A 12,580-nucleotide genomic window follows, 5' to 3' on the forward strand; every position below is an offset into this window, starting at 1 on the left:
GTATCTGGTCGCGCCGGACTAGGACAAAGTCACAAGCTCAGGCTGACCACGATGGAGCATGGCCAAGCAACACGGATCTAGTAAGGCCTGCTGAACAAAGTACCTTACATCCTGGTTGTGGAGTGTTGCGTGGAGCTGCATCGAAGATGCACCTCTCTGCGGAAGTGATGCATCGTTTCTGAGATGCAACGAGGCTGCGGTGCGAGTTCCTGTTGCATCGTCATTGGGGATCCCATCAACAGGGCTTGCTATGCGAAGTTGGATGTTGTGGATGTGACACACAGTTGGCGATGCGTCAGTTTCGAGGAGATGTGAGGCTGCGATGCAGAGTCTGGCATTGTTGTTAAGGCTGCCGTTGACCAGGGATTCAAGGACATGGGCCATATATGTATTACACCTTCAGAGTGATGTGTGGGTTATGAGGACTGCGGATACAATGCAGGTCTTTGCGATGGGCCCAATCCATGCAACAGCGGCAATGTGTCGGTTCTGCTCGGGCATATGCCGATCCGTAGAGGAAATGCATCAGTTTTGCTAAGGGATGCGTCGCTCAGCAAAGGTTGGTACCACTGGTAAGTACTTTAGGCTCACTTCTAAAAGTCCAATACTAGGATGGCACCACTTGGCAGGGTAGACTCACAGATGACAGAGTCCAGGTGCAGGTGCATGGTTGTAGGAAGTCTGTTATGTCCCTGAGATATCAGATCAGGAGAACAGCCAACTAGCCCTTGGAGTCACTCTGGGTTCAAGAGATGCAGGCCTATTCCTTCTTACCCAGGCATAAGGGCAGAGCGCAGCAGGCACACAGCAGAGCAAAGCAGCAGTCCAGCAGAGTGGCAGTCCTTGTAGTAGCACAGCAGTCCTTCTTCCTGGCAGAATATCCACAGATCCAGAAGTGTACTGTTGTAGTGGTGTCTTACGTCCCTCTTTTATACCCTGGTTCCCTGGTCCTAGAAGCTTCTGGACAGTGGCATTGAACTGCAAGGAATTCCCTTCCACCCCTGCCCTGGCTCCAATCTGGCTGGCCCTTTGTATGTCGAAAGGACACAGCCTATTCTGGTGTAAGTGAGGCTGTGTCCAGCTCCTCCCTCCTGTCCTGCCCCAGATGGCTCATCAGGTCACACCTAAGCTCCAAGTGTCTGTGGCTGTCTTGGAGAAATACACAAAGCCCAATTGCCAACTACATCTAGTCATATGACCAGAGACAGACTGCAAGCACCAAATGCCTAATGTAAGAAAATGCTATTTTTCTAAATTTGTATATAACACAACAGGGAGTGATCATGTTAAGGGAGTAGGGAGAGGGATCTATACTCAACTAATGATACAAAGAAAACCCCCTTCACCATAAATTGTTCAGAAGTTGCAGATGCTGCATAATTACTCAGAGCATACTCTTTCAACACAACATATTTCATATCTCTCAAGACATTACTTCAAGGTCATCACACACCTGTACACAAACCTAAGAGTGTACAAAAAACATTTATTTATAGACAAAACAAAATTGGCACAAAAAGACACAATCTCTGTACTCAATTAACAAATATTATTTTTCTGATATATAACACATGCACAAATGACTTATTTGATCACAAAATTATTATAGCGCATTCACATAAACCTTCAAAATAATAAAGCAAACATTTAGCATTCAAACATGAACCTCACATTTACATTATAAACATGTACCTATGCAGCAAAAATAATGTGTGAAACAAATATTACATCAACATAGGAGATACACAATTGTCCACCTTATGTTTATCATAAGTACAGGAAATGGTCCTATGTGTTTGGGTCATAGTGTTCCCTTGGATGTTGTTTTATTCCTATCCTCTGCCTTTTCTTGCCATTTTCATAATTGCAGAATTTCAGTGAACCCTGCTCCTCTCATAGGCCAGCATTAGAAATTCTCTTATATGCTTTTAAGTGGCAATTTCTGATCTGAGAGGAATAGACTTGTCATGTTTGATATGGTTGGAATGGTAGTGAGAAATCCTACTTACTGGTGAAGATGGATTCTAGATTACTATTTCGGAAATGCCACTTTTAGAAATTAGGCATTTCTCTGCACTTACTGCTCTCTGTGCCTTACTGCCCGTCTCCAATCCACGTCTGGTCTGTGCTGGTTGACAGCTCCCCTTGTGCATTCAACCCAGACAGCCATTAAACACAGAACACTCAGCTGCATTTGCATTCATCTGCATACTCATGAGTCTTCCTGGACAGGAACTTTGGACGGGCTTCTACTTAGACTTCAAAGACCAGTGGCCTTCCCTCACGCAAAGGACCTATAACCTCCTGCAGGGCTCCTAGCAGACAGGGCCGGGTTGAAAGGGGAGCTTGAGCACTTCAAAACTACTCTTTGAAGTTTCCTCCACTTCAAAGTCACTATTGGAAATATATACTTAGTGTGTAACCCCACCAAATCAGGCACTTCTCAATCTACAGCTTGACTCTGTCAGAGGGACTGCATGGCTGCCCAAAGGCTCATCTGGACTGCTTGGATAGACGGACAGAGCCAGACATTCTGATAGCCTAGAAAGTGTTGTACGTATGCATGTATACAGTGTTTATATACCATAAGCCTAACCAAAAGGCAGTAGAGCATCAAAGGCAAAGAAATAGTCGACGTGATACTTGGGATAGCTGGTGTGTGGTCAGTTATTGAATAATGATGAATGATTTTTAAAGATGTGACTGTTCTGCTCTTCCCTACATTGGAGCTATTGGTGCAGGCAGGTTTTTGTGTTAAAGGGGTGAACGGCTTTGAAAGGGTCAGCATGGTAAGTAGTGGCTCTCAAATGAGCTTGGATAAAACTTGCAAAATTTCCTTTGTGGAAATTTCGTGAAATGCCCCATATTGTTTGACATTAGACATTATTATGTGTAATGCCTTTATATAATTTTGATCAATTTGTTTTAGCACAAAATGCATCATTATCAAATACTGTTTAGAAGCAAAGGTGTATTTCATGCTAAAAATAATTGCAATATCAAATGTAACATGAACAACAGCCACTCTTGTGCAGCTCATTCACATTGTTCCCATGCTGTTGTGCTAGGATCTTTAACTAAACAAAGTCCCACATACACATTGTGGCGTAATTTCACATTAAGAACAAAATGCCGGAAATTAGGTGATATCACGCTGGGTTAAACTAAACTTAGCCTGGACGTACTCTTGAACTGTGAAAGCATTAAGGGCCAGATGTAGGAAGAAAACATTTCACGAGGTGCAAATTGCGAGTCCCAGCGACTCGCAATTTGCACCTCGCAAAATGTTATGCAGAGAGGTGTCTCAGACACCTTCTGCGACTCGCTATGGGGTCGCAAAGACCCACCTCATAAATATTTATGAGGTGGGTCGCAGTTTGCGACCCGATAGCGAGTCTAGGCACTCACGGGGATGGTGGCCTGCTGGAGACAGCAGACCCCCATGTCCGTGACTGCTTTCTTAATAAAGCAGTTTTTTTTTTCTTTTTGCAGCCCGTTTTCCTTAAAGGAAAATGAGCTGCAAATAGAAGAAATACCTAAACCTTTTTGTTTCGGTTTTTTTCAGAGTAGGCAGTGGTCCATAGGAGCACTGCCTGCTCTGAAAAAATATTTTTGTTTGCATTTACAAAGGGGAAGGGGTCCCATGGGGACCCCTTCCCGTTTGCGAATGAGTTACCATCCACTTCAAGTGGATGGTAACTGCGAGTTGATTTGCGACCGCTTTCGCGGTCACAACTCAACTCTACATCGCGATGCGGTCGCAAATAGGAAGGGCACACCCCTTCCTATTTGCGAGTCGGAAACACATTTTACGAGTCGGTTCCGACTCGCAAAATGTGTTTCTGCATTGTGTGAGGCCTTTTGCGCCTCGCAAACGGCGTTTTTTGCCGTTTGCGAGGCGCACAAGGCTACCTACATCTGGCCCTAAGAGAGAACAGTTTATAGTGCACAGTGGTGGCCGATAACATGTGGAAGAGGTGTGGCACATTACCTGCTCCAAATTAAACTTAGCAGAGACAAGTTTCTTCAAAGGGGCTTGAGAAGGTTTCCATCCCTGACAAAAGTGTGTAATATTTGATGCAAATGGTGTATTTTAGAGCATATCTATTAACCTTAATTAGCTATAAGACCAAAGGTTCTGAAAAGGCACTTAAACAGTCTAATTATTTTACTGGGTGCCAAAAAGCATGTTTAGCACAAGTTACTTAAACATTGCTTAAAAGGCTTGTATCTTGGAAGTTTTTCAAAAAATGTAGGTGTGCAGTTTCACATGTTGTCTCACTTTTAGGTATTGAGGTATGGTTGAAAGAGACCTACAGAAGCTTTCAGTGTGTATACATTTGCTTACCATTGGGTGACTTTACTGTCAATCTCATTTGCTTGTTTCCAATTCAATGGTTTGTTTTTCTCCTCTCATCTTCCCCCCTATACCGTCCCCTCTGTGCACAGACTCTTTAACAGACATTTGAATGTCTCACTTATATCCTTCTACTGTTCACTTTGAATGAACCACTATTTTCTGTTTGGTTAAGCATTCCATGTGCTTTTCCTCGCCAAATACCCATTCTCTGCCCCTGCATTGATCTTTTCCATGTGTGCTGCTTGCACCATCTCTCATGAGATCTCCCCTGTCCAGTTGCCCATGTTGTCTTCTTTTGTCTCACTCCTGTGCTGCTTTACCCCTCCATCCCGCACTCTTTCCTTCACCAATTTCTAGGCTGCCGCCCACAGGACTTTTTTACTTTTATTTTGCTCTAAAAACATTTTTTTTTAATTTACCGATCACTATCTTGGATCAAAAATTACAAAAAAGGGAATTGACATCTGTGTCATTCCGTAGGATTGCACATGCTTAGTGAGGCCTTAGTGTGCGTATAGAATGACATGACCACCAACAGCAGTGGCATCATTGCACATTTTTCCTTGTCGATCCAAAGGCGCTACCTATTGGCTTTGCTAATGCATGCTTTAAATGGATTTAACATACTTCTTCAGTTCCACAGTCCTCTTTCTTTCATTGTTCATCCAGCGCTTTACAGATAGATTAAATCATATTTCATGACTGATAATCTACTTGGAAGAAGTGGAGTAGAAAAAGGAAATGTTATACAGAACTCACAATCGTGGGTCATGAATAGCAGATTTATGCAGATGTTAAAGGCTTAAACAACACGCATAAACTCAGGGTCCTTACAGCTTCATATGGCTGACGGGTTGCATCAGTGTTACAGACTCAGGTCTGAGACAGCAGTGCCAGAAAAGGCCCAAATATTCACAGAATTTTGGAAAGATTTTGAGATCACAGACTTTCCCTCTGCAGTTCTCCTTCTATGGCTCTATTATTAATATCAAGATTAAATGTCAAGGATGTTCACAGACTGGACGGCTAACTTCGACAAATTAGTAATGCCTATATAGAACGGGTCTGCTTACATTCCAGTTTGTCCTCCGGCCTCCCTCTTTCAAGAAGCGACAGGTAGCAGACGATTTCTTTTAACTGGATGACCTCAGGAGGGCGTATCGTGGACACGGATGACGATCGAGATGACGTACTTGTCCCCTTGTTCATTTTCAGCCCTACAAAAACAATAAAACAATCTGCATTAATACTTGTACCCATTTAGGGCCAGATGTAGGAAAGCTTTAGCGACTCGCAAACGGCGAAAAACGCCGTTTGCGAGTCGCTAAAGCCCATCTGGTATGTAGAAATGCATTTTGCGAGTCGGAACCGACTCGCAAAATGCATTTCAGAGTCGCAAATAGGAAGGGGTGTTCCCTTCCTATTTGAGAGTCGCACTGGTATGCAATTCCATTTGCGACAGTGAAAGCGGTCGCAAATGGACTCGCAGTTACCATCCACTTGAAGTGGATGGTAACCCAGTCGCAAACGGGAAGGGGTCCCCATGGGACCCCTTCCCCTTTGTGACTGGACCAAAAATTTATTTTTCAGAGCAGGCAGTGGTCCAATGGACCACTACCTGCCTTGAAAAATACCGAAACAAAAGGTTTCGGTTTATTTTTCAAAGTGCAGCTCGTTTTCCTTTAAGGAAAACGGGTTGCACTTTGAAAAAAAAAAATGCTTTATTTCAAAGCAGTCACGGACATGGAGGTCTGCTGACTACAGCAGGCCTTCATCCCCGTGAGTGCCCTGACTCGCTATGGGGTCGCAAATTGCGACCCACCTCATTAATATTAATGAGGTGGATCTTTGCGACCCCATAGCGACTCACAGAAGGTGTCTGAGAGACCTTTCTGCATCCCAAATTGCAAGTCGCAATTTGGGAAGTTGCTACATCTGGCCCTTGATGATTACAGATTTATAGAGCTAAATAAGAACACTGTGCAATTAAAGGCCAGCTTCACCGCAGCACAGTTTGAGCACTACAATTTAGTTTTAGGTCAGGCCGTGTATAAAATTTCATATTCTTATAACGAAAGGCAACCCGGAAGTCGTTTGATATTGAAAACTTGAAATTATCAAAGTTACTTTAATAAAAGGGAACCTTCTCTGTCTAGCAGCAAGTTCATGCGTCTGGTTTATTTACCTTACAAAACTCTGTAGATTAATTTCAGAAGGTTTTGATTCGAAAATTAGGCCGATTAATGTTACAGTTTTGAAATATTAGACCGCACACTGGATCCCGATTTACAAAAAAACACACTAGAAACGTATGGTCATAAATTTATTTCTCTGCCTGAGCTCAGTTTTTCATTTGTTTCCCATTCACAAAAAATCCCAAAACTATGCCTGGAAGCCGCCTCTTGTGCAAATGCACATTGTTTTATTTTTTTCAGCGGTCAAAACATTTTTATCCCAGTGGACAAAGACCTGTTACACTTCCCTCATTAAAACTGGGGGTTATCTGTTCCTCTTCCCATCCAGCAATGGAAATTACTTCAGCCCATGGTTGTAGTAAATCTCTGAGCATTTCCAGGGTCAGAAAGGTGAAGTGAGGACTCTGGGAATACCAAAAATACACTTTTTGTGGGTGTTCCAGGGTTCCAAGGCAAACTACGCCTGTGTGCACCCATTTTCAATCCCTTGAAAAAGATTTAAAAGCACAGATCATTCTACACTTGTGGTGGAGAAATACATACTCATGAATGCATGTATACCTGGCGGAATTCCCTTTGTGAATTCCTGGCAAGAGTCAAAAAAGACAAATTAGTCATGTACCTTTGTGAATGCACGTGTAACCGCCTACTCTAACCCTGCCCAGCTCTGGACATGGAAGGAAGTTTTCCTTAAGCCTTTTGGTCAATGGTGCTGGTATTCATTTATGCATTGGCTGCGTTGGAATAATCCTCAAAGAGTGCGGGGTCCCAGGGCAACCCTGGAATCACTGACCCCATTATAACTATTTGGGTAATTTACATTTTGTGCCCAGGGTCCTTTATATGATTTGACCCAAACATTTGACGCTCAGCATAACAAGGTGGAGTAGCACATGGCATACTGAGGGTGTGATTTGAGCTAGTTACTCACAACTCAGCAACGAAGCACAAGAAGACTTAGGGGCATATTTATACTCTCTTTGCACCATTTTAGCATTTTGTTTATGCTAAAACTGCACAAATGTAACTCCATATTTATATTTTGACAATAGACATGTCTAGCGTCAAAATATTGGAGTTAGCGCCATTTTCTGGATGCGTGAACCCACCTTGCGTCAATGAGATGCAAGGTAGGCGTTCCAGTCCAAAAAATGACTCTAAGCCCATAGTGCCATATTTATCCCCCATGCAAAAATGGCGCACGGGTGGGAGGCTGACCTAAATATGGCGCTACACCTGCTTAGCGCCATTATTTAATGCCTGGGTCAGACTAGGCGTTAGGGTATCTGTGGACCCATTTCCATGGCAAAACACCATGGAATGGGCTCACAGGTGCCCACCCCCAAACCTCAGGAACACCTCCACCCACACCAGAGGGGCATCAGAGGATGGGGGACCAGATACCAGGAACACCTCCACCCACACCAGAGGGACACCAGAGGACTGGGGACCCGATACCAGGTGAATAAGGTAAGTATTTTTTTTTGTAAAGTGCCATCAGGGGCCCTTACTTGGGGCCCACTGCCTAGCACTGGGTCTAATGGCCATGCCCGGGGGACACTGGTCCCCTATAGTGGCCATGACTCATGACTCATGGCTATATGGCTGCTTGTTCGTCAGAAAATGATTAGCAGCAGAAATTTTGCCGCTAACCTGCCTACCGTCATTTTCTGGCACACAACCTCCATTTACCATATCGCCACTCCCACCCAGCTCGCGTTATTTTAGTGACGCCAGCCTATTCTTATCGCCAGCTTGCGCCATTCCTTAAATATGGCGCCAGCTGGCACTGTAGAATGACTCCAGTTGGAGATAATATCTTTGCTGCAAAACTGCATTAGCCCAGTTTTGTGGAAAAATGCATCAATATGGGCCTTAGTAACTCAATTTACAGCCAATGCTTATACTTTGAAAAAGGTAAAATATTTGATCCCTTTCGCACATAAAAATGACATCGGGAATTGCAAATGTACAGAGAGAGTACAACCATTGTATAGGATGTCCTGAGCTAGCTTTCTAGATAGAAATGTCTTTAATGCTCTCATGTTAGAAATATGTTTAACGCCTTAACAAGTATCTTGCCATGGGGTTAACAAACTGCACACTTCTTGGCTATAGTTTTAATCTATGATTTAAAAAGTGTAAAAACCATGCCTACAGTCTTTAACATGGGGCTTACATTATACACTTCTCTGACCTACTATATTGAACCCTGGAATATACAACAGAAAGCCCTTTTGTGACATTTGTTCATGCTGATGGTTGCTCATAATTTAAAGTGACACTGGTACACAAGCAAAGCCGCACCCAAGCAAGGGTTAAGCTCTACAACTGCTGCATGCATTTTGATGTGCTCTGTTAGATGCTCCTCAATTAACAAAGAGTGGGGGAAACTAGGGGCACACAGGGTCATAGGCAAAGGGGCTCACAACAGCTATGGACAGGCACTGGTCATTCTCCACAGCCCTACGTAGCACCAGCTGTGCCTTCATCACCGTATAAAGGTTTTTAATACTTTTCAAGGCATGTCTCCCCTTAGGTGTTCATGTTCCAACTCCACCATCTCTATCGTCTCTAGAGCTGGTGACTGCCCTCCTTTCCAGTCAAACAAGAGAAACCCTTGCAGGACGGGTGACTGCACAACACTAGACAAACCCCTGTCCTGGAATAATGTAGATGCCGAGGCAGAGTCCACAGATCCTCAGGCATTGACTACTCATTTCTAGCACTCTTCAGTCACCCTGGAAGAAAGCCTCTTCCTGAGTTGCAAAGCTCAGCAGCAGTATTCCACAGTGCCCATTCCAGCAAGGGCCAGTCAGTAGGGCTATCCCCGGGCACTACAGGAGGTTCACTCCTTACTTGGCCTCTGGTATACTTATGAGCCCCTTGCGCTGCTGTTGCATCACTTTAAGTGACACAGCAGTGGCACAAACCTCTCAACCATATATATGAGGCCATCCAAAGCCACTTTGCGGGCTTTGAATGGCCTCATAGATGTGGTGTAAGGCAAGGCAGTGCACATTTTGATGCTTCCCCAGATTTACAAGAGCCTCTAAACTTGGGGATTCACCAAAACCTTACGCTTTCACAGGGGAGGTGTAATGAGCAGAAATATATATATTTTTTCTCGTTTGTTGCTTTTCTATGTGTGCTGCATTCAGTTGTACACATAGAAGGAAAAAAAGCCCTGTGGGATTTTTTGTGCAGAAAGATGCCCATTCCTACACAAAAACAATTCTGATGACAACGCAGACACCTTTGCACCATAGTGCAAGGGCGCCTGCATTGTCGCTACGCAGCACAAATGGAGCAGTGCAGTATCACATAGATGGAGTGCATTCATGCCCTTTCCTTTTGATGCAGGGAAGCACAGCAAGATGACTTGCTGCGCTGCCCTGTGCCAAATTCTCATAAATTTGGCCCTAAGGGACTAGTGCCAGCAATCCTGGAGAGAGTTCTAAAAACAATTAGAGATACAAGCCAGGAACAAGCACATTCATTTTTCTTCCTAGTCCTTCCTCCTACTTTCCAAATACTATGAAATACTCTTCTTTTGATAGGTCACATTTGGTACCAGGGACGACTTCAGCGCTGTTGGCACCCTGTGCGATAGTCTTTTTTAGTGCCCCCACCCCATGACTAACTCCTCTGAATCCCTCACTACCGCTAGGCAAATGAGCCCCTCAACTCTCCTTAGCCCTCATTTCACATACATTAATTTCTTTTAACGCGCTTGTAAAGGCTGGCTATACTAATCCACTCAACTATCCACATAAAATATAGATCTATTCTTTGCAGCAGGTGTATTAACCCTCTGCACTACTTTATGGTGAGTCAAAGCTGCTGACAAAAATCCCATCTCTCCCCCTAGCAGGAACATTAATCACAAGAGGTATCTTGACATTTTAATTGTTTACTGAAGGCTAGACACACAAAAAACTTTTCAGCAGGTGCTTTTAAATTGCCACTTTCGTAAATTATTGCTGAACGCAACGCCACTCTGAGGTCCGCGCCCCCCAATCCAGGTCAGCACCCGGTGCGGCCACACCACTCGCACCACCCTATAGCCGGCCCTGTCTTTCCCCTCTCCCCCCCATTCCTATGAATTATACTTACGGGAGAGTAGTGGTGGTTAATGTCCTAAAGACTTTCCAGAAAATCTCTTTCACTTGCAGAGTATTGAAACTAGCCTCCATCATTTAGTGCGGGAATCAGCACACAAACTCTGGTATTCCATTCTAATTACTGTTTACTATGTTCTGATCTAAAAGAAAATCAGTGGTTATATCGAAATTATATGGTTATTTGGTTATTTCGCCACTAGGTGAATAAAATGAACACCATTAAGTGAGATAAGAACACGCATCCCTTGTGTGACAGTAACATCAAGATACCTCCTCAGGAGTGAACATGCTCTCTGTATATATGCCTGTTGTATTACGTTGGGCACTGGTTCCACTGGAACAGTTGGGTCTTTTTTACTTCCACTTCTCTGTTTGGCATGTAATGTGGACATAGGATCTCTCCGACAAATCTCCTTGAAATCTCAGTACAAATGGTAAATTATGCGAAGATTACTGGGCAGAGTTGACTTATAAAAGACACTTCTTACCCTGATTCAGTGCTGACGTTATTCCAGTTAGTTTCATTACCTTCTGGTTTTGAATATGCCAAACCAAATTGGCTCTAGCATGAATATTTAATTGCCAATAAATTAGCCTTACATAGATGGAAATCTACAGCAGAGGAATGGAGTAAAGCTATATTGTTCTTTCGTAGTCTGAACAAGTTATGTATTATAAATCACCTGGGGTGATTGGATTGTTTTAATGACATATCAGGGATTTCTGTGAATTGTATGATTAAACACGTCTTATGTAGCGCATTATTAGGGTATTTTATTCTCAATTTTTTCACTTTCCTACTGTGTCTGTCTAGTTAAGTATCGGTCATGCCCCTTGCTCCAGTCATTAGAAAAGAAGGCTCTTGAGATAAAATTCAACTGTTACATGTGTTGTGATTGTTTGAGAGTCCCAATAAATTCTCAAAAATGCAATTAAAAATTACAATGCAAGGGGGGACATGGGTGGACACAGTGCAAGATGGCACCTGCTCTTTTGAGCGCTGTGCGGCTTTGTCGGTTATGTTGGGGTTATGTGTGCTCCAGGCCCCTCTTGAATGCCCTTTGTCTTAACTGCAGGAGCCAGAAAGCAATGACACAAAGACATGCCCGTATTTTCTGCTTTAGGGGAGTTTTGACTCCATTTTGACATCTTGACGTACCGCACAGTTCAGAAGGCCGTCATTTTCTTCCAGTCAAACATGCCTGAGATAATTCTCCGGACATTAGAAGCAGCCTCTTCATCTATTCACGGTGCCCTCAGGTCTTCAGCTGAAGGTATATGGTGGCATCTGTGTTTATTTTCATCCTTCAGGGCATTATTTGCTTTCAATATTCTGCATGTTTGTTCTCCCTCAACTCTCATTTAATAAGTTACTTTTTCTTTGCTTGCTTTTCAGACATTGCTACTTACTAGTCATCATGGGACAATAATTACACAGTGCTTCACTCACTGACGTTGGTTCTTGTGTTTCCATTTTTTAATATGAAGGACTTACCAATGATTTCCTTTTTTCATTAGCCCGGCTTCACAGCCTTATGTGAGGAGATCTTGCAAAGTGCAAAAAGGCAGTAAATCATCCCCTTTGTGTTGTGTGCACTCAATCAACAAAACCTATCCTGGCATCCTCAGTCTCTATGGAGAACTCTTCAGAATTTATAAGGGAGTGCTCTCTTTCCCCTCATGCCACTGGTGCCACATCTAAAAAGTCTACAAATATGACTTTGGTTAAATGGCCAGAAAAAGACTTTGGGTCCCCCACTAAATTACCTACTAATCTGACTTTAGAAGATGTCATGGATCAATTAAGAGCCTTAAAGCCAGTGAGAGTAGATACTAATGACTCACCACAGAGTATTGAGGAAACATGGTCCTTTCATAATCAATGCATTTCAATGTTTGAA

At 43.3% G+C, this 12,580-nt stretch overlaps 1 protein-coding gene across 2 annotated transcripts in view; it reads right to left on the minus strand.

The window, feature by feature from the left end:
- The window catches only part of DGKB (diacylglycerol kinase beta), a 2,237,541-nt gene that overhangs the window by 1,779,056 nt on the left and 445,905 nt on the right, over nt 1-12,580 (minus strand). For both annotated transcript variants that reach the window (XM_069211796.1, XM_069211795.1), the window contains one exon: nt 5,434-5,577. In XM_069211796.1, the coding sequence (XP_069067897.1) occupies nt 5,434-5,577 (144 nt within the window). The remainder of the gene's footprint in view (nt 1-5,433; nt 5,578-12,580) is intronic.

The sequence above is a fragment of the Pleurodeles waltl genome, chromosome 10 (assembly GCF_031143425.1).
Source record: "Pleurodeles waltl isolate 20211129_DDA chromosome 10, aPleWal1.hap1.20221129, whole genome shotgun sequence".
Lineage (NCBI taxonomy): Eukaryota > Metazoa > Chordata > Amphibia > Caudata > Salamandridae > Pleurodeles > Pleurodeles waltl.